Raw genomic sequence first — 23,435 nt, 5'->3', positions numbered from 1 at the left:
GCCACGAGTGCTGACTGAGTTGAAAGATGTTATTGAGAGGCCACTATCAGTTGTCTTAGAAAGTCATGGCAGCAGCAGAGATTTTTGCATCCTGGAGGAGAACAAGTGTCACTCTCATCTTCAAGGACAGGAAGAAGGACACAACATCTTTATCAATGATCTAGATGAGGGGATTGAGTCCATCATCAGCAAATTTGCAGATGACACCAAGTTGGGAGGGACTGTCAACCTACCGGAAGGCAGGAGGGCTCTGCAGAGGGACCTGGATAGACTGGAGAGTTGGGCTGACTCCAATGGGATGAAGTTCAACAAGGCCAAGTGCCGGGTCCTGCACTTTGGCCACAACAACCCCATGCAGTGCTACAGGCTGGGCACAGAGTGGCTGGAGAGCAGCCACGTGGAAAGGGACCTGGGGGTGCTGATTGACAGGAAGCTGAACATGAGCCAGCAGTGTGCCCAGGTGGCCAAGAAGGCCAATGGCATCCTGGCCTGCATCAGGAACAGTGTGGCCAGCAGGAGCAGGAAAGTGATCCTTCCCCTGTACTCAGCGCTGGTGAGGCCGCACCTTGAGTATTGTGTTCAACTCTGGGCCCCTCAGTTCAGGAAGGATATTGAGGTGCTGGAGCAGGTCCAGAGAAGAGCAACCAGGCTGGTGAAGGGACTTGGGCACAAGTCCTGTGAGGAGAGGCTGAGGGAGCTGGGATTGTTTAGTCTGGAGAAGAGAAGGTTTAGAGGTGACCTCATCACTCTCTTCAACTACCTGAAGGGAAGTTATAGCCAGGTGGGGGTTGGTCTCTTCTCCCAGGCAACCAACAACAGGACAAGGGGACATGGGCTCAAGCTCTGCCAGGGGAAGTTTAGGTTAGATGTTAGGAAGAAATTCTTTACAGAGAGGGTGATCAGGCATTGGAACGGCCTGCCCAGAGAGGTGGTGGATTCACCATCCCTGGAAGTTTTTAAAAAGAGATTGGACATGGCCCTTAGTGCCATGATATAGTAATTAGAGTTGGATCAGGGGTTGGACTTGATGATCTTGGAGGTCTTTTCCAACCCAATCTGTTCTATGATTCTATGATTCTAAGGACCTACAGGTCAGTCAGCCTCACCTCAATCCCTGGCAAGGTGATGGAGCAACTAGTCTTTGAAACCATCTCCAGGCACGTGAAGGACAAGAAAGTTCTATTGGAGGCGAGTCATAAATGGGGTATCACAGTGGTTGATACTGGGTGAATATAATTTAACATCTGCATTAATGATCTATTCCCTGGGACAAAGCTCAGTAATTTCATGGTTGATGCAAAAGTGGAACAGCTAATACACTGGATGGTTGTGTTACCATTCAAAGCAACCTTGACAGCATGAAAAATTACACTGAAAGGAATCTCATGAAGTTCAACAACGAGAAAGGTCATGTTCTGTGTCCTGGGAGAAAGAACTCCAGGTTGCAGTACACACTTAAGACCAATTGGCCAGGCAGAAATTCTGCAGAGAAGAGCCTTGGGGTCCTGGTAGACAAAAAGTTGACTGTAATCCAGAAACACACCCTCATGGCAAAGAAGGCCAACAGCACCCTGGGGTGCATTAGGCAGAACACTGCCAGCAGGTTGAGGGAGGGGATCCTTCCTCTCTGCTCAGCCCTGGTGAGGCCAAATCTGGAATGCTGGGTCCAGTTCTGGGCTCCCTGGTACAAGAGAGATGTGAACTTCACTGGAAGAAGCCCAGTGTAGATCCACAAATGTGGTTACAGGACTGAAGCATCTTTTTTGTGAGGAGAGGCTCAGGAAACTGGGACAGCTCAGCCTTGAGGCTCAAGGAAGCTAAGGATCTTATCAATGTGTATAAATTCCTGATAGAAGAGAATGAAGAAGAAAACACTGGACTCTCTTCAGTACTGTCCACTGACAGAATGGGCACAAATTAAACCCCGTGAAATTCCATGTAAATATGAACATTTGGTGTTCAAACACTGACACAGGCTGCTTAGAGAAGCGGTGGAGTCTCCATCCTTGAAAATATTCAAAACCTGACTGGACGTAGTCCTGGGCAACCTGCATCTCACCAGCCCTGTTCTGAGCAGAGGGGCTGGGCTAGATGATCTCAAGAGGTGCCTTTAGGCTTCAGCCAGTGTGTGAATCTGTGTTTCTGCAACAGCACTGTTAACCCTGTTTTAAGAAGTTCTGGATCTGGTACTTGACTTATTACTTCTTTTTAGAGAAAATTAGGCTTATTAGTATGTTCAAATGAAATGACATGCTATAATAATTGATTACATTTTCCTAGGCTATAACCTCTCTAAAAAAATCATCAATAAATAAAGTCATATCACCCACCCACAAAACTGGGAGATTGATGACAAACCAATTATCTAATTACTCATTAGTCTTTTCAACAAGGCCAAGTGCCAGGTCCTGCACTTTGGCCACAACAACCCCTGCAGCGCTACAGGCTGGGGACAGAGTGGCTGGATAGCAACCAGGCAGAAAGGGATCTGGGGGTGCTGATTGACAGGAGGCTGAACATGAGCCAGCAGTGTGCCCAGGTGGCCAAGAAGGCCAATGGCATCCTGACCTGGACCAGGAACAGTGTGGCCAGCAGGAGCAGGGAAGTGATCCTTCCCCTGTACTCAGCGCTGGTGAGGCCACACCTTGAGTATTGTGTTCAGTTCTGGGCCCCTCAGTTCAGGAAGGACATTGAGGTGCTGGAGCAGGTCCAGAGAAGAGCAACCAGGCTGGTGAAGGGACTTGAGCACAAGTCCTATGAGGAGAGGCTGATGGAGCTGGGCGGGGGCTGATAGTCTGGAGAAGAGGAGGCTCAGGGGTGACCTCATCACTCTCTGCAACTCCCTGAGAGGAGATTGTAGCCAGGTGGGGGTTGATCTCTTCTCCCGGCAATCAGCAGCAGGACAAGAGGGCACGGGCTTAAGCTCTGTCAGGGGAGGTTTAGGTTGAATATTAGAAAGAAGTTCTTTACAGAGAGAGTGATCAGGCATTGGAATGGCCTGCCCAGAGAGGTGGTGGATTCTCCGTCCCTGGAGGTTTTTAAGATGAGCCTGGATGTGGCACTGAGTGCCATGATCTGGTAATCACAGTGGGGTTGGATCAAGGGTTGGACTTGATGATCTCGGAGGTCTCTTCCAACCTAGTTAATTCTATGATTCTATGATTCTACTTAAATTTTTTTTTTCTAAATTTTTACACCATATTTTCCAGGACAGTTTAGAGTTTTGTGAAAGTGAAAACATTCTTTTTAGTGCATACCTTTGCAATGATTTTCAGTAGACATACAAAAATATTTAGAAACGCTTGTGCATTTAATCACTAATAATAGTAAGAAATTTGTGTTCTAGCCTTCAGTTTTTGTACATGTCCAAACTTGCATGTTCTTTGCAAGTTTATTAGGAAGTGAAAAATATTTAATTTTTAAATAGAGCTGCTATAATGTTTAGTTCTGTATAAAGTCTAGATATGAACCACCTAAATAGTAAATACCATTGCTGGAAAACTAGAGATGACTTGTCATGATTTTGAAATTATTTGAATTTTTTTCCTTCCTTTTTAAAGGGCCAATAAAAAATGTTTCAAATTCCTTGGGTTTAGGCTTGTAAAAATGAATGTTAGTGAAAGAGGATACTATCTAACAAAGTCTTGGATTTACGACCTTTGGGAGAAACTAACTTTGGGATCAATTTTAACTTCCAATGTTGTGCTCTAAACAAACCTGCATAGTGTTCAAATCAAAGGCTGGTGAAGCTATGATTCCTAGTCCATAAAATACGAAGGGAAAAAAAGTTAGAGATTATGCCAAATTACCTTTAACATCTTAGGCAGAATTTATGCCTGTTTCATCTATAACCAAATAGAGACTAATTTCCAGAAGTTAGTGTTGGACATTTAAATTATTTAACAGATTGGGGAAATGAACTTTAAATTCTCCTTTAACTTCTCTTTCCAGCAAGAGAAGGGTATTGCAATATGTGTTCTGTGAGATTCATGGTCACTTCTCCCATGGGTATGGGTAACTTTAAAGAGTCTTTACGAATTCAGGATGACTGAGAACAATATAGGTGGGAAACAATATTCCATTATAGTGGTAGAGTAATTATTCATACATGGTCTCACAGAGATTTTTCTAAACTTGTAAACATAAATTCAAGTGTTGTTAAGGCACATGAGGGACAAAACAACACCAAAAAAATGAATATACTCCCAAGCTACTTTTCACTTCAGAAATATTTTCAGATAAGTAGGAGCCAATAGGAATCATCATCATCATCATCATGGCTAGGCTTCATGAATGAAGGTTTGAGACGGGCTCTACCCACGCTTGCTACAAGCGCGCTGATGGCTAAAAAGGCCAATGTGAGATAGACAAGTCCGGTTGCAGAAGGCACAGCAGAAAGACTCCCCAGGTGATACAGACGAGACGCGATTCTTTCTGCGTTGTCTTTTCTCCTCGAGAGTGATCCTGCGTGTGTTCTCAAAAGCAGCAGCAGCGTTATAGATGGTGTGTCTCCAGGCCTCCCGATTGGAGGCCAGGGTAGACCAATGGTGATGATCAATATGGCCAAGGATGAGGGATTGTTTCAGGCAATCCTTGTATCTCCTCTTCAGGGCTCCTCTCTTGCGGCAGCCAGTGGCAAGTTCCCCATAGAGCACGATCTTAGGGAGGCGGTAGTCCTGCATCCTGGAGACGTGCCCTGCCCAGCGCAGCTGTGTTCTCAGCAGCATGGCCTCAATGCTCGTGACTGCTGCCTGTTCAAGGACAGATGTGTTGGTCACACAGTCAGTCCAGTGGATGTTTAGGATTGTACGGAGGCAGCGCTGATGGAAGCGTTCTAAGAGACACAAGTGATGCCGGTAAATGACCCATGATTCAGATCCATATAGAAGAGTAGACAGTACAATGGCTCTGTAAATGCTGATCTTAGTACTTTTCTTCAGGTGTTTGTTTTGCCACACTCTTTTATGGAGTTTACCAAAAGCTCTGTGTGCCTTTGCCAACCTGTTGTCTATTTCTGCATCAATCTTACCGTCTGAGGAGATGATGCTTCCCAGGTAATTGAACTGCTGGACTGATTTGAGCTCTGTTTCACCAATGGTGATATGAGGATGATGGCAGACTTCCTGAGGTGCAGGCTGATATAAAACTTCTGTCTTCTTCAAGCTGACTTCCAGTCCAAAAAGCTCAGCAGTCTCTGTAAAGCAGGATGTTAAACGCTGCAGAGCTACTTCTGTGTGGGTGACAAGGGCGGCATCATCAGCATAAAGCAGCTCATGGACAAGATGATTTAAGGTCTTAGTATGGGCCTTCAGATAAGTAGGAGCCAATAGGAATACTGACTGTGTTTTAAATCATAATTGAAAAGCTTAATTCCTTGTCTTAATTTTGGGATCAAACAAATGCATAGCAATTGCAAGTAAATAATTACTAGGTGGTGTCTGTTTATTAAAACAATTTTTAAGACAAATACAGCTCAACACAATCTCAGTACACTACTGAGGTGTACATAAGAATATATGACTTTGTACGTGCATGCTGTTAATTCCCTTTTGTCAGTGTGGTGAATGCTAAGCAACAATGATTACATACTCTCAATACAGCTGCATAATTGCTATTTGTTCTGACAAGGCACTGAGGTTGTCTGCTGTGGGCTACATCTAGACATAAGTGATAGGTCTTGGGATCAGTGGGAATAAATACAGTAAGAGTAAAAAATGCAATTTTAATAACCCACTGACATTTTACAGTAGCAAACAATAAATAAAAACCAGCCTGTGTTTTAGTTTTTCTTTTGCATAAGGAATAGGTACTTTTCTGAGAATACACTTCCTCTTCAGGCTGTATTTTCCAAATGGCATAGTGGGATTTAGTCACAGTATTTCATTAAAATCAGTGAGTTGGAAGTTACAGTCACTTGATTCAGTCTTGGTTGGATTTCTGAACTCTGTATTTGACTTGTTAGCAAGCTGTTGCACATGTTGTTGAGGGAGAGGGGGGTTAAGAAGTGAAAAATGTGCATTTTAGTCAATGTTCCTTCCTGAGCTTTATTATGAATTTTGCATTGGAAACTCCCTGAAGCTAGCAAAGTATAAAATATCTCTATTGTTATTAAAATAAACTTGTTTGCTCTTTCTTACTCTTCTACTCAAATGATGTGAATTTTCTTTCAGATTTTATGGAACTGATTTATGAATCTTAAATGAAAACCCAAATCTTTTAATGGCATTGACAAAAGCCATTTCCTTTTGGTGATTCCTTAGGAAAAAAAAAAAAAAGTTTTTTATTTTATCTCTCTTCTGAACATTGAACAGCCTTCCAAAGAGGAAGTCAGTGTGTATTAGGGTTTCCTAAATAAAAAATAGGATAAATCCACCAGCATGGCATGTTAAATATGGAAGAAAAGACATCTGAAAAAACCCCAATCATCAAATTTTCATTAATAGAGTTGGTATTCTGGAAAGACGTGAGGGCTATCTGGTGGCTTTTACTACCTGGGAATAGAATATCCTAAGCACAAGCAAATTTAATGGAAAATATGCAGAAAAGGACTTGCAAATATATCTGAGGGGCTTAGCCTGCATCTGCTAAAATATGTTAGAAATTGGTCTGTAATTATAGACACTAGCCTAAAAATCCCTTCAGAATTGAAGTTCCAGCACTAATAGAAAGTACATAATGTTAAGAAACTCCAAGAGGATAACCAGTAGAGGAAAGATTTTGCTTGGTACAGAGCACTGCAAGTTCAAAACATTTCTATCATAATGGGGATCATTATGAACTAAAGGTCAGCATCTCTGCAAGGATAAAAAATAACCCAAAAAATCCACCACAGCAATGTTCAGTTTTCAGAAAGAAAGCTACACACAAATGAGGAAGCCTTATGGAAAGGAACCAGAAGGACAAAGTCTGTGAAGACACTGGACACTGGGAACCAATCATCAAAATGGACTTATAAAGCCTAGAGAGATGGGATGGCTAAAGAAAATAATAAAGAAAGATATTTGGAGCAAAAATACAAAGAACAAAGAGTCACAATTAAGAGCACCAAATCACCAGAGGCGGATGAGTATTTGGCCAAGTGTTCTAATGGAAGTGTAAAATACCTGTATCTATTAACAGCATTTTCTTATTTAAAATTAGGTTTTTATGAGAAATAGAACAGTACAGACATGGGGGTAATTTTTAAATAGTGCATCTAGTCAGGCCTACGGACCTACAGACCAGGAAATCCGGGAAGAATATACTGCAAAAAGAGATAAGAGCTCATTCTGTAAAAGTGCCTTACATCTTGTAGTGTGCCTTGAAGGAAACATTAGCATACTGCTAAGGGGATATAGGCCATTTGGCATTCCCCAGGGATTTTAAGAAAGTCTTCCAGCAAAGAAACTAAGTTCTGGTGAGATAATAGAGATGATGGTCTTCATGTGGATAAATAAGCAACTATCTGGTAATTTCCTATAAAAAATGGAAAGTAAAAAGCACGAGTCAGTTTTCCCAGAAGAAGATTGTGCTCCGGAAGGTCTACTCTGTGCAGCTTGTTACATAAATGAGCTGGAAAGGAAAATTATTAATGCATTGGCACATTTTGATGATAGAAACCTATTCAAAGTACTTAAGGTGAGGACAGATTGCAAACAGCTATAGAAAAACTTCACAGTACTGACTGTCAGCAAAGTGATGGCAGATGAAATAAAGTGCTGATAAATCTCAAGCAAAACATGTGGAAAAAGCTATCCCAAAATTATGTGCACAGTAATGAGCTCTTTAGGCCTTTCAAACATTCCTTTAGCACTCATGAAAGAGGTCTTGGAATAATCATAACAGAGTCTTCTGAAAACATCACATCAATACTCAGGACTGTTCATAGAGCCAAATTAAATGCTAAGAATTACTGAGAAAGCAGAAATCATCATGATGCCATAGTGCAAGCCCCTGTTATACCTATATCATGTATATAGTAGGAAATGTTTTGGTTCCCAAATATAAAAAAGATTATAGCAGATTAGATTAAAAGTAACCAAGGACAGAATAAATGGTGTAGGAGTGGGGCTCATCTTATGTAATTTCTCATCTGTCAGGTAGCTGTCAGCATGTGAACTGGTTACCTAAGCTCACAGTATAGTCAATGAGAATCTACTCATTTCTGTTGCAATTCAGAATGTGATTCATACCATCTTATAGTGAAACCTTACATAATGTTCAATTGCCGGTTTTCATTAGCTATTGAAAATAAAGGGACCATGTGGCAACTTGCTCAGATGTTAATACCTTATGGATATCCACATGTAATTAAATATATCCTGGTCTTTGTATCTTTAACAAGAAGAAGGAAAAAATAATATGGAGGGTTTGTAGATATTGCAAAGGCACAAAGTCCACTAGGAATGGACTTTGGATGTTGTCTCTCATGAGCTAAGAATTAGGGACATCTCAGGTGGGCCTCTAGTGATAGGTTTAAAAAAATCAAAAAGGACATGGTCCTTTAACCTAAATATTGAGCTTACCATAGGGTGTTTTGGATAGTAAATGCATATGTTAGTCCAAAAACAAAGTATATAATTCCATGGAAAAAGATTCCATTGAGGTCCATTTGATATAAAAGTACAGCTTCTGGCTGCATAATCTCTGAGAGTTAAATTGCTGGGCTGGAAGAGAACAGCAAGGAGCAGGGATGCTGGTGCTTCCTTTTACCTTCTTCCCTAAGCAATTGTATTGGCTCTTATCAGACAAGGGACTGGACAAGATGAGCTTTCCATCTGACTGATTATGACCACTCTGCATTCTCTAGACTTTTAATATATGTCTGGTTAAGATGTCTGTGGCATGTGTCTTCTAGAGTCCTTACTAATTTTCCAAGGCATTTTAAAATATTTTCTGACGAGACTGTATGGATCATTTAAAATCCAATCTACCACCTACAGTATAACAAACCATTGGAATTCTTTCTTGCATAAGGGCAATTATAATGAAGATAATTTGGGGCTGGTTGTCCTGTTGCTGTTCATACTGTGAACTCATTTACATCCTGAGCAGTTTAATGGGTTCAGACATGTCTCCTTGTGGTAGTAATACTCTACTACTCACCATGCATGTTTGTTTTTAAATTATCAACAATATAGTTACCTAAATTTTTCTGACATAAACCTGTTATATGTATAGTGGTCTTTATGCAGAAGGAAAAAAATAGAAAAAAATTAATCAGTCTTCTACTATACCAACCAATTATTAAAAATATAAATATTTCTCTTAAACATTTCAGTCATACTGATGAAAATTAAAATCCAGGAAAAATTCTAAATTTCTTCTTCTACAGATGCCAAGTACTGTAGAAAATATAGAAATTATTACTGTTCAGTAATTCTGTTTAAACAGTTGTTGGAAAAATATAAGAACTCACACTGAATTTTTCTTACTCTGAAACAAAAGCCTAGCTCTAAAATCATGTACTTTGACTGATGGAGTGGTTGTCTGTGATAATCTGTTGCTTAAAGAAGCCTTATAGTCACTGACTTCTTAACTATAGAATGTCATATGCCAATTCTTTCTATGAATATTTTTTTTTCTCTCTACAGTTTTAATTGTAAGTTTACAGGTATTAATTAGGTAACTATTCATTGACTAGAGTTCTCTTTATGTTCTCACTGTTGGTTATGTTTTGATTTTTCCAACTAATAAAAATACCAGTAAAAATTCAGGCTTAATGATGATAGAATACAGAAGGTCAAATTTAAAGACAGAGCAAGAAGTATTGCATTTTGTACATTGGAAAATTAGGATCACACTGGAAAGATCATTATCCTTGCAGCACAAAAAACACCTTAGGTTAGTTATAATGTTTGTGTGAGTTACCTAATGATTTATGTCAGTATGCAAGTGAGACCAGTGCTTTCTGGTCAACCTTGCAGATGTAAATAACAGGTCTGAAATCAGCCAGATACTAAAATATATGTTTAAAAACAAGTGCTTGATAAGCTTAGGCCTGTGTCCTATTGTCATACAAATAATAGAAACTTTACTTGATTTCATGCAGGAACTGCATTAAAGTGCATTGTAGTGTGGGAACTGATCTTTGTATCTGTTGGTCTACACGTATTCTACCAACGGTTTTTATTTTATATATATATACAAAGATTTCTTGTGTGGTTTAATTTTTATTTTGTATTACTTTTAATAAATATTATATATTATACTAGCTCTAAATATATGCAAATGTATATTTGTATTTATATGCAGTGTGGGCATTGGTGACACTAGCTTAGAGGTGTTCTCTCCTCCTGGAAACCTAGCAACACTAGAGGAACCAAGTTGATCATCCCAATATAAGCCACAGAGTCATGGCCAGGGACTTGGGCCGTGAAACCAGCAGATCACAGGAAAGAAAGCAGTAAAATAACTGTTTACAAGTGAAGTGTTCACACAATGGTGTATATATATCTCTTCAGCCTGTGAAGTTTTTACTTTGCAACAACAAATGTCTATTTTTAAACCATGTTGTTTGTTCTCTGAACTCAACTACTAACTAAAAAGTTCAGGGTAAGCACATATATAACTCTGTGGGACAAAACCAAACAGGAGCTCTCTTCTTTTTCTTTGTATTTCAGACCTTGCTCAACACTAAACTGTTAATCAGTATTCTCTACAGTAATGTCAGTTGTGTTCCAGTGGTATTAAAACTGGTGAAATGGGGAAGTCAACTGTTATGTCATGAACTCAGTGAATGCATCTTCTGTCACACTGTGGCACTTGCATCATTCTCTGTGCTTCACTTTGCAAAATGCACACCCCTTCTGATGGTATATTTTACAGATTTATCATTAGAGTCATTCACTGCACAAGTGCCACTTAAATCAGTCTAACTCCTTATGTTGTAGGGTAATTTAACATAATTGAGGGAAACCAAGTCTGTTTTTGAAAGACATTTGAGGAACAATTTTTCAATAATGTTTACCTTTAGTGCTGTTTATGGCATTCTAATGCCTATGAATGTCTTTATACTATTTACTCTTAAGGTTCACTGAGATAACTGGATAGGCTCTGTTTTTAACTTATTTTGTATCATGTGTCGATGCAATACTAGGCCATAATCTGAGGTTATTTGATTATCTATAATGAGATGCAGACCACATGTGGTTTGTATTAAAAATACTGAGAGAAAGGAGCTAGAAAGCAAGCCTAATACAGAAAGTAAATTATTCTGCCTTTGTGTGTAGACAACATATTGCAATAAAATGTGCTCCTGAGAATGACAGAATTTGTCCTTTAGAAATGACTCATTGTTACATTTTGACATATTTTATCACATTAAAGATTCATAAATGTCTCCTAAGAAAAGATAGATATGGAGCACTGGAAGATCTACATAGAGATTACTCTCTTTGATAAAGTCATGATGCCTCGAATTTATCTGAAGGTACACAGATGCATCACGGAAACATCATCATCAGGTTGTTGCTTTCAAAAACAAGAAGGTTGTAACCAGCAGTTTCTGGTTTCCACATGCATTACTGAAATTATTAGCTAGGTTGAAATTATTAGCTGTGCATAAGAGCAGGAGATGCATGAGTCATGTAGGCAGTGTTGGGATTCATAGCAATTTTTCTTTTTCTTTTTTTTTGTTTGTTTATTTGTTTTGGGGCTTGTTTGTTTGTTTGTTGTGCTTCCCATTTCTAACCTTTTGTTTGTTACATGTAAGATATGGAGGGTAAGATCACACCCCTAGTGGGGTCTGTAATTGTTTTGTCATTGCTTCTCTTGTTTTCTTTGTTGCATTTGTGAACAGCTGTCATACTCTGTTTTCCTGTGTTAAACAGTATTTATCTCTCCCATCTATCCCAAAGGAATTTGTGTTACACATGTAAAGGATGAGGCAGGACAGAAGTGTGCTCTGCAGTGCACATCCCAGTGGGTGTGCTAGTTGGAAATGTTGTTTAACTCGTCAAAAATGGCTATGGGCTATGAAGGTTCCAACTCCATAGCACCTTCTGAAACACTGGGTCTTACCCTTGAGACCTAAAGTTTATATGAAGTTATATAAAAAGACTGGTAAAAAACTGTATCATGACAGATATGCTCCTTCCTTTTAGCTTGATGCGTATTATCTTTACATTACTAATCAGCTGGTAGTAGAAACAATAGTTTTTGAACTTAAGGCTTATCTTTATTGATAATTTTATTTAATTCACACAGGTTTATCGAGCAGAACTTGTACCCCTTAAAGAAAAAGTGCATCAAGTCAATGACCTTGCTCACCGGTTCACTCCCTCTGATATCCAACTCTCCCAGTACAATCTCAGCTGTGTGGAAGACCTGAACACCAGGTGGAAGGTGCTACAGGTACATTGCATATGACTTTTTCTTTGTGCTACATTTAGGTAGATGCTTTTATTTCTCTATGCTTGCTTGTTCCCTATGAAATAACACCAAAGAGAACTGAGGAATCAAAGATGAAGCAAGCTTTCCATAATGGTGCCTCTATGAGAAAATAGTAGTTAAACATGATGCTCTACTTTCATATGGTTCTGAATATTTTATCAAATAAGATTAGGTAGCCCAGTTTCTCATATGGTGAAACGATTAGGTTAAAATACTTAACAGTTTATATACCTTTTAGTATTAATATTTAGCAAATCTTGCTGCCTAATATATCATGTGATCATTTATCACATGGCTTATCCATGTTCTATGGTGTATATGGAAGATTCACATAAGACAGTTTACTTCTGCTGCTTCATTCCTTTTAATTTGGCTTAAATAATTTCTGGGAGCAGCAGTTTTAAATAAATTCCTTATAGGTTAATATAGATTAATGATTCCGTGAAGTGGAATCTGTAAAATCACACCCATAGAATCAATTATTAAATTACAAGGCATTACATTCATTCAGGTAATTAGCAGGACTTGATACTGCAAGTAAAGCTGCTCAGAATGGGATTTTACAATTTGAGCTCTAATGCAGAAAAGAAAATAAGATGTATTGTAGAATTAAGGTGAATATCCACCATAAGTTATAAACACTGAAAAATTTTACGAATTCTTATCTTGAGATAAAGACTTCAAACATTCATGGGTTTTTTTCCAAAGTGCACTGTATCTTAGCTTAGAATTTCAGGAACAGTGTGCATTAGAGAGCATATGTAAGCACGTATGCACCGGTGTAGGGTCATATAGGTTCCATAGCAGGGGAGTGATTAAATGAAGCTAAATGCAATCACATTTACTTCATTAAGTGCTGAATTTAACTTGCTATTTTATTTCTTGCTATATCACTGATTCACATTTTGAAACTGTGTTGTATTTAATTTAGTATTTTGTAAAAATGTAGAACCATGGGGTTTAATAAAGAGCTTTTCTTTCATTGTAAAACCCAAACGTTATCAATAGACAGAAATTAACCAATTCCTTCTTTTCCTACAATGGTGCTGTGAATTCTAATAGTCAGCAAGACTTTATTGTTTCTTTATTGCTTATCCAAAAGAAATCTTACAGCTCTGTGACATCTCCAGTTTATTCTCAGTTCATGCAAATATTAACGGACTTTTTTTTCCTAAATCAAAACTTTGCAATGAGAGTGATAGTTTAAGTAAAAGATCATTAATTCTTTTGTCATTACTGCACACTTTTTCCCAGATCTTCATAACAGAGTTCAGGTTATATTATTAATTAAAACAAATCAACAGAAATATGGAAGACAAAATGGGTATTCCCAATATGTTTATCCACGTATGAGAGAAATCACATCCGTTTAGTTTTTATAAAAACAGCAGCTGATTAAATTAACAGATATTCTGTGATTCATTGAAAACTACCTTATTTCACTGCTAAAATAATTAATTCCAGTGATCTGATGAAATATTCTTCATTACTTAATCGAGAAATAAAGGAAAGCAGGAAGATTTTTCATGTTAAAAGCATCCAGGATACGAAAAATTCAACAGATCTGGGAGAAAGCCCAAGAATGTGTTTTGTTGTTATTCATAAATGCACTAGAAAAAGGGCCAACCAGATATGGTAGATCATTTAAAAATATATACGGCAGGTCACACGTTTGCACACAGTTCAAAGATAATATGTTGTTTTCCACAGAGCTCAGGAAACATTGTGAACAATTCCCTTTTCATTGTAAATTATTGTCTTGATTTATCGAACCCACATTTTTGGAAACAAAGTGTTTCATCTTCTCTGGAGATAGATACTTGGAGACAGTATGTCAGAGTGAGATCTTATTGCTGATGGAACAGATAGTTACTTGGAATATTGTGGTTTACTTCTTTTTTCATATTTACCTAAATGTCATTTGGAAGATACAGAGAAAAAGATGAAGAGTCCAGTAAATTTTTAAACACATCCTGAGGGGAAAAGACATAAGTAACTTTGAAGGATTATCGTATACAAAAGGCCAAGTTCTGACCCCTAGAAAGAAGAAGGGCACATCTGTTCCTATAAAATAACTTTTTACTTAGAACAGACTTTGAGATGCATTGAGACGTAGAGCTCATTTTGTTAGGAGAGAATAGAATAGCATAGACTAGAGTAGAATGGTCCAGTTGGAAGAAATGTACAACAATCATCTGTTCTAGATACTAGAACAACTAGTACATACTAGAACAACTGTTCTATGTGTGATGCCTGCTGGACACTGACACACCTGAATGGCACTTTTTAAAGTGTTATGTATTGTTCTGTCTTAGGGTTAGACTTACTTATGTATGACCAGCACTTCAGTTAGGTGTGATATTCTTCATAGAACACTGAAATTTTGGTCATGCAATAGGAAAAGCAAAAATGCAAATTGTTTCATGCAAAACCATTCCCCTTCTAAGGTACGCTCCTGTTGTTTGTTTATGGTTTTCAATTTGTCTGGTGGTTCTGTGATATCTTTCTTTTTTATTAATTGCCTTTATTATACTAATGTCACCTAGAGTATCTCCTTTGTGCTTTAGTCCTTTCATCATATTTTCCATTTGTTTCAGCCTTCTGTGTATTTTCATGTGTCTTTCTTTTACACTGTGATATTTTCTCATTGGCTTCTATTAATTCTTTTTTTCAAAAAGTAATTATTTCCATGTTCTTACTCTTCTCTAGCTTTCCCCATCTTACTTTCTTTATTTCTGTTTGGGGGTTTATTAATCAGTTCTTTCCTTTTTCTAGATTCCTTCTCTTTTTTTTCCCCCTCAAAGGTTAGATCTCTCTCTCTTTGTCATTTTCCTAATGGGGAAAATATTTCTTATCCATGCATCCCAGTTTCTAGAAAATATGACTGCAGGGAAAATCATAAAACAGAGACTTCTGTGCTGTGTCTTGCCATAAAGATACCCATTCTGAAAAAACAGCAAATTCTAGTGTTATGAGAAAGTTAAAGGGCATTTTGTAGAGGAGGAAATCATGTCTTGTTTATTGCTTTATTAATACTGGGACTTACGTAAGATCAGAGGAGGAAATATATCGTTTTAAGCCAAATCTTACAGAGATTTAATACTATATTCATTTTACAAGCATGAGAATAAGGCCAACCATATTCAGTCATTTGCAGTATTTCACAGTGGTTGTACAGTGAGATTAGTGCTGTTAGTGAATAGTATTAAATATTGTTCCAGAATCTTCCCAGAACTTCATTTGTATTTCTGCAGAAAGGCATGTTTGCCATTAAGTTACCTGATTTGTACTCAGTTTTGGTGAACATACACTGGAGTATTACCAGAAGATAAATGTATAGAAAGCACTCAACCAAATACAGACTCAAGCAGCCCTGGTTTTGAAGTGTTGTGTGAGGTGTATTTCATTAATGAAAGCTAATGCATGCAGCTCAGTCACTGAAAACTGTGTCATCATCTGTAGAGTATAAGCAATGTGAAAATAATTAGCTTCGTGCCTTTAATAGAGTTGTTTTGAGGAAAATATGCTGTTTAATTTTTTCATTTTTCTTTAACATGAAAGGAGATGAAATCTTTCCAGGGAGCTATTTGTTATGAATTTCACAAGGAGCTCTCATGTTCAGATCCTGTGTGCTTCAAACAGTATATGTAATGAGATCATCCTAGGGGAAAATGTGTCTTGCAAACTCTTTCTTACTTCCAGTTGACATTTAGGGAGCCGGAGAGTCCAGATTGGTGGGAGCTATATGCATTTCACTTCAGTCAGAGATCTGGTTGGTGTCATTCTGGTCAAAGGGCAAAGCCAAAGCTCCTGACATGCAAAAGAATGCACAAATATCCCACGGAGAACATACACTTCAATTACCAAGAAAGGGTTTTTTTGGTCTAAATCAAACTATATTTGCTCTTATTTAAAACAATACTTTTAACAAACTGAAAAATATAGTAAGAACCGTCTTTCATGCAAAAAAATGCATCTTTTCAGACATTTTGTTAGGGTTTTTATGTTCTAATGCTTTTACTTTTGAAAGTTGTAACAAACTGTTGTCATTTGTGAGTGGTTGTATCTGAGCACATCAAAAACCTAGAGCTAAACCAGCCCAAGGTCTTTTCCAACCTAAACATTTCTATAATTCTCTGATTTCTATATAGTGTGACTGCAAAGAAGCATAAGCCCTAATTTCAGTATCATTCCTAAATCCCCAGCTAATCTTGCACCAGGATTCTCCAGCATGTGGGGATCTGAAGATTGATGTGGTACAAAAGCCACGCTGCCTCTTGTTAGAAGATCCAGCCACTATATTGTTCTGTTCCCTCGAACAGTACTCTCTGATTGCAGGAGCTGTGAAGAACCAGCAGGCTTTTAGTAGCCCTGCAGGCAGTTATCTAAAGTTATATCATCACTTTATTTGTATTCTGCTGAGGACAGACTTTTTACTGAGCTGTGTAATGCGAACTACTGTAATAAGTGTCATTGCTATGAATTATTTCAAATAACAGCATCTTCTGGCTGCTTTGCAAATATTAGCTGATTCTTTCAATCTGTGGTGAGAAATATGAATGAGAATTGCCGTCTGTATTTGCAGAGGTACTAACATCAAGAACGTCAAAGCCAAAAAGGAAACCCCTTCTTTCCTAAAATCAGTGTGAAATTGTGGCTATGCATCAAAGCCTTACTGGCCTCTGTATGTAGATGTCCCACCAAATATTAATGATAGGTGTTTTCAAATATTTGACTTACAGGAATCCTGGGCAGCCATCCTCAGCTCACACCCTTCTTTTGATAAGGGTTGGGCACCAGGGCAAATAAGATGCATCGAGATGCAAGTTGAAATCATCAGTGACCTATCATAACAGGTTTTAGATTTGGGGTTTTTTTAAATATTGCTTTACCTTCTGTCCTCCATGCCTTCTCCAAGAAAACAAATCCTCTGAAAACAAATGAAATAACAACAAAAAATACATATGTAAAAGAAATGTCTTTTTCAGGTCTCTCACAGTTGAATTAAAAGAAGGATTGCTGGATTCTCAGGTCCTCTTTTTATTTCTACATATGTAGCAGGGTAATGGTTTCAGGAACCGTTGTATAAACAGGGTAATGGTTTCAGGAACTTCTTGTCTAAACCATGGAATTAGGATTTGAATGTAATTAAGGATATTCTCTTATATCATTTTTCCTAAAGAAAAATAAAAATCTCTCTTGCTTTACAATTCAGTTGTTCGATTGATACTGCATAGCATTTGCATACAGGAACGCTCTATTCTTACTCAGAGAGAAAATTTGTCTAATTTTTGTGTATATCTTCTAGTACAAGTGCAGTTATTTATTATTAAACAGTGAGTTTAAACTGGAGTTATGCTGAAGTTGATAGATTGGCAGATGATGCAACAGTAGCAAGAAAAATGTTTCTTCTCCAAATGAGACAGAGAATGTCATGTATATATGAATGTGCAATATAAAAGGCAGTTATATTTTTATATTTGAGCATTATTACCTTTCTGTTATTTAGCAGGTTCTCTTTCCATTGTTATATTTCCTTAATTTTAATAATTAATTTGTTTCTATTTGTTTGGATTTTCCCCTTTTTTTAAACTATATTTTGACATATGGCATCTGTAAGTAGCTGAGAAAAATAAGAAACAACTTTTCTACATATATGGAGACAAAGTTCTAGGTGACCTATAATTACAGTTAATTAGTACACTAATAAAATCATAGTGCTTTTCAACCTTGATATTTGAAATTATTTTGTAGTTGCAGACTTCATCTTCCCAGCAGAGGGAGATTTGGATCATTTTTGGAAGTTGAGTTTTCCCATCAGACTACTTAGTTCAAATGTTATTTTGTATATTCCATGAGAACTGGAACTTCTGCTAAGCCCACAACTGTCACAGCTCTTTAATGGTCTCTTATTTAATTGGCTGTACCAGTTGGCTATAGAAGTCATATACCTATGCATTTTTCTTAAATTTCTAGTAGCCTGAGTCTCAGATTTTCTCAATATTTGTCTACAAAAATATGCATATAAACTTAATTTTACAGTCATTCATTCTTTAGAGATCCTATTCATTTATTTCTGTAAGCTAGTGGAGGAAGGCCAGCTCTCTGGACTGGGATTCAGTTCTTCTAATGAAATTGTCAAAAATTGAAGAGATGCCTTCCTAAACTGGGAGTACACCTTCATTGTGACATATTTGGGGCAGTCAATGAAAGAAAGTGTGTATATAAGTATAAACAGGCCTGGTTATCATCCACAGCCGTGCCAGCAGGAAAACTTATAAAACCTTGTTAAATTTATGATGTTGTGTGTAATGAGTTTCAGTTTGTTGGAAATGGCAAATGCTTTAGTCATTTTTTGTATAGGAGATGCATTCATTTTAGCGTTTTCTTATCCTTTTTTGACTTCCTTTACTCTGGAATTTTGTCCTCTATGAAGATGTTTTGAAGAACCATGCAAAAGAATAGCAATTTATCCTACTTTATATTCTCATTGCAATATGCATATGTAGATTTCTTTTGGCGTATTTTTTGTTTCTCATATATGTGTAGGGGTGTATATACACATATATGTGTAGGGGATTATAAAAACTGGGTTATGCTGTTTATATGGAAAAAAGCTCACTTAAAATTTATCAAACACAAGAAAATATGTTACAGACGCAGCTTGAATTTGGCACTCCATTGTACAACCTTTGTATATACAGTATATTTTGTAAGGTCTTCAATTTGTCTGTTTGATGGATAAATGATAGGAAAAGAATGGGCATATTAGTTGATATATGTGAGTCTCATTTCCTTATAAAAGAAGACTTGCACGATTTACTTCCACCTGTCAGCAGTTATAGATTATATTTGGCAGCACACATCTATATGACTCATACCAGACTATATTTAGGATACTGAGGAAAACAGAGGTTATGATACTGTTGAAAATATATTCACTAGAAACCAACATCCACTGGTTCTGTTGCTTTTTAGTCAAGTAGCTAAATCATCCAGTTTGTAGCTCTTTAACGTATTTGGTAACCACCATTGAAACTGCATTCTTTAATGTTAACAATCCATAATACCTGATCATCTCAAAACAATTAACTGAAAACATCTCTGTAAAAGTCTCTGACAAGCAGTATGGAAGTTACATTTAGAGAATTAAAGCTCTGAGTTTCAGCCCTAGAAAGAGGTGCAGACTATGAGAGTTGGAAATTTTTAAAATTGCACAGATAGCTTCATTTTTTTTTTTTTTGCCTAAATTGAGAGAATATGACCTGATTTTTTTCAACACCTTTTCAGGTGTGTGACCTGATTCAAATCAGCTATGTTTAAGCTGCTTATTATGAAAATTAGGGGTTTTTAAGGTAAGAACGTGTGAGGCAGAATAGCTGGGAAACGCACCAAGTTAGCAGCAGTCACAGTAGTGAAAGCAAACAAAAGACAAAACCAAGAGGAACCTTGCAATTAATTATAAGTCCCTCTCCAATCCTAACTTCCACTTCACAGGCCCTTTCCCTTCCCAAAATGTTATACGTTGTCAGATCTCATAATTTGCAGGTTAGGTTTTCAGAAGCGGTGGAACAGGACAGGATTGCGTAGGGTTGGGTAGGGTAGGATACGTTGTCAGCTACCTGTGAACACCAGGAGGCTGATGAATCCTTGCAATTTCTGGTTCTGCTCCATATCCTGGAGGGGATCCACGCTGCTGACACGGATCGTCCATCCATTCATGCCCGCTCGGTTTGAAGAGAGGTCAGAGCAGATGAACAGAGTTTGCTTTGAATGTGGAACACGTTTGTGGCAGATAGAGCATTCACTGAATTTAAGAGCTGCCCTGTAAAGGCTCTCTAATGTGATTTTCAGAGGCTTGTAACTCAATGAAACCTTAATGAATACCCTTGGATTGGAAGCAATATAAAACCCCTTAGATTCCAAGCACCAGTGCCAAAGAAAGTATTGTTAAAGGTTTTTAGAGGGAGAATGTAAAACTGGCAAAACATATTTCTCTTTCTTCCCATTATCACTAATCCCTTCTTCTGAAATTATGTGATTTTTTTTTTTAGAAGAAACTTCATTTGAAGTGATTAAAAGCCCAAGGTAGAGAGATAATACGCAAATTTCCAGTGCAAAAGGTTAATTTTAGCCTTTTTTATGTCTTTGTTGAGTCATTTTGTGTCTTTCTGACATATCAATTATACGTTATATCACTGCAGATATTTTTATGGTAGGCTATATACCTTCAGGTTACAGAAAGCTTTTACAGTCTTTAAGCTAGGTAGTATTTTGTGCTATATTTTTTGAATCTTTTTGCTTCAGTGGGAGTTTAAGCTAAGTAAGATTTTTTTTTGCTGCTTTAGAAGTACTGTTAATAATGGGGTTTAAAATACTAAAAATGTCAGTGGCATTAAGTTGTGGCACAGATTTAAAACCAGCCTGTGTAAAAGATTATGTGTGTCGTTTTCAAAATATTTTCACAAAGTGCTCTCTAAAGCTACCATTGTAGTTTTCAGCATGGCTTCAGTAAAGCTGAATATTGTATCCTTGTATAGAAAATTAAGTGCAGTGTGGAAGTGATGTAATGGTATGTTTGCTGTAGAGGAGGGCACTTCATAATCAAAATGGCTCAAATCCTGTTATATGGTTGTGTGTGCAAACGTTTTCCATTAACTTCTTCCTAATTTGGAAACACCCAGCACTACACAGGCAAAAGGAGTTATTTCAAGACACTACTGCTTCATGTGGCTCATCTAAGTTGTTCAATTCTTGTGCTTGGTGTTGCTTTATAAAACACTGACACTGCAATAACCTTTGGAAATGCACCCCTTAGTTGCAGAACAAACATAGTATAAAATACAGAGCTTGCAGTTTCAGGTTTTTTAATATTCACTTTTTATTTCTTTTGTACCTGAAAAATCGTAGCCACATCCAAATCCTATGCTATGGAAATGTGTTCCTTAGGGTATGCCATTTTTTTTGGAAGCCTCAAGTGTGTAGGTCAAAGACTCAATCAGTCTTTCTCTTCCATTCTCTCAGATGTCCGAAGTTGTTTCTCTACCACAGTTTGGTTTGTTTTAAAACAAAATTAATTAGCATTAATCAATCCAGAAAAATAAGCCTAAGGCTACATTTGTAGATAGCATATTCATTCTGTTGGATGTTTTCACTTTCATTCCTCTGATTTCTTGTACTGACCTCAAGTGTTTTGTGTCCTTTTCTCCCAAAACCCTCATTTATGACTCTTTCATCTGTAAAAAAAATGAATTCTGTCCTACTTAACTAAAAATACAGCACTGCTTAGCAGTGCAGTGATTTTTGGGGTATTCAGAAGAAATAGAAGAATGTGTCTTCCATAGAATAGCTTTGTGTTTCTTGTATATCCAAGTATTACAGTTCCCTATCTCAAAACATCACATTTCAAATCCTGAGTTGACTTTGTCTGTACTTTTGCCAGCCAAGAGCTAAGATAACTGAGTTTGCTTTGCACATCAGTTGTCATAGCTAGCTGCAATATACCCCTGAATCTGCCTAGGTTTACCTTTAAAGAGAAAGAGGTTACATTTTTCTCATAAAGCTTTCATAACTTTATTCATCTGTGAATGACATGTGAAATATTGTCAGACCAGTATGGTCAGTTGCAGAAATCATGCAAGCTTCCCCTTTTAAAAAGTTAAGATTTAATCCTTTTTCTTCACCAGTGAATCAGAGGTCAGCTTCCAGAAAATAAAGTTTTTGAAAGACAGAGGCAAATCCAATTTTGTGATCACCACTTTTCTCCCTCAGCTCTGTGCTCCCACGTCGTTAGACTGTGCTCAGTAGTTCCCATGGCTTATGGGATAAGCCTGTGATGTTTAACAGTGCCAATTATTTCAGCTGTGCCAGTGACACTCCACAAAATTTTTCAAATTATTTTAACCATCTTGCACTTGAATTTACAAGTTTTTAGGGAAGTATCCAGTTACGGATCAGAAAGGGGCATTATAAAATTTAGTTAAGTTAAAATGACATTGTGGTGATTTAATGTAAGTCAAAGTAGCCTTTTAGTTTTACTGTAGTTCTAACAGTTTACTTAGTCTAAAGGTCTGTTCTGTTCTCTAGAAAAGAGGGCCAGAAAAACAAGCTCTAAGTTGTGTAAATTTGTGTTAATAAGTATTTATTAATAGGCTGAGGCCCCTGAATCACAGCTTATAGTGTCTTTATGATGCGAGCAGCACTACAGTGTGTGGACACAAACTATGATCTTATATTATTCAGCATGTTCATTGCATGGTTATATTCATATAACCATGTATTATATATATACCATAATTCATATATGTAAAATCTACTTCTGTTACTCTGTGAACTACTCCAGAAAACAAGTCATAGACTCTTTATTGTAACATTTGCATGCTATTGTATGGTATTCAGTGGCAACACTGCTCTGTGGAACAGGAGGTATGAGGCAGACTTTGACTGATATTTTAGAACTTAAGCCACCATGGGCTGTTGGCTTTGCCTGCTGTGCTTTCCCCCACAACTGTACTGACTGCTATCCCAGCTGAGCCTGCACAGATCAGATATCCTTGTATGACCCAAGAGCAATGTTTGTGCCTTTTTGTGCCAGAGAAAAACCCACCTATATTGTACAGTTTATCAGAACACGTTATAGGGAAGATGTAAAGTCTGAAAGAATAAAAAGCCTGAATTGCTGTTTTTATGAAGCTAATCAATTCTTAAACCTTTAGATAGGAATTATCATTTTTTCCTGATCGTTTTAGCCCTTTGGAGGGATTGTCCCAAAAAGATGTGTGCACAATTGTACGTGAAGTAGATTTCATGAGCTTTCACGTTATATTAATTACAGGATCAGTAAATTCACACCACAGTGTTACTGCTCAGAAATACTGTATTTCACTGTCTTTCTCATAGTCAGTCTCTAACTTGCCAGAGATTTTTTTTTCCTGAATGAGAATATAACTAACAGATGTTTGTTTTTGGCTCCATTTCTACATTCTTTGAAAGCTGGAGAATTAAATTGCTGACATTCAGACAACACTAATTCACATATCCAGGGAGCCTAATTTGCCATCCCT

At 37.4% G+C, this 23,435-nt stretch overlaps 1 protein-coding gene across 11 annotated transcripts in view; it reads left to right on the top strand.

The window, feature by feature from the left end:
- Nucleotides 1-23,435, top strand: part of DMD (dystrophin) — a 1,047,400-nt gene that overhangs the window by 873,884 nt on the left and 150,081 nt on the right. For all 11 annotated transcript variants that reach the window (XM_050333288.1, XM_050333286.1, XM_050333290.1 and 8 more), the window contains one exon: nt 12,187-12,333. In XM_050333288.1, the coding sequence (XP_050189245.1) occupies nt 12,187-12,333 (147 nt within the window). The remainder of the gene's footprint in view (nt 1-12,186; nt 12,334-23,435) is intronic.

The sequence above is a fragment of the Myiozetetes cayanensis genome, unplaced genomic scaffold (genome assembly GCF_022539395.1).
Source record: "Myiozetetes cayanensis isolate MyiCay16 unplaced genomic scaffold, myiCay2020 scf5-8, whole genome shotgun sequence".
Lineage (NCBI taxonomy): Eukaryota > Metazoa > Chordata > Aves > Passeriformes > Tyrannidae > Myiozetetes > Myiozetetes cayanensis.
The sequence above is the reverse complement of the archived record's forward strand: the minus strand, read 5'-3'. Positions and strand labels throughout refer to the sequence as shown.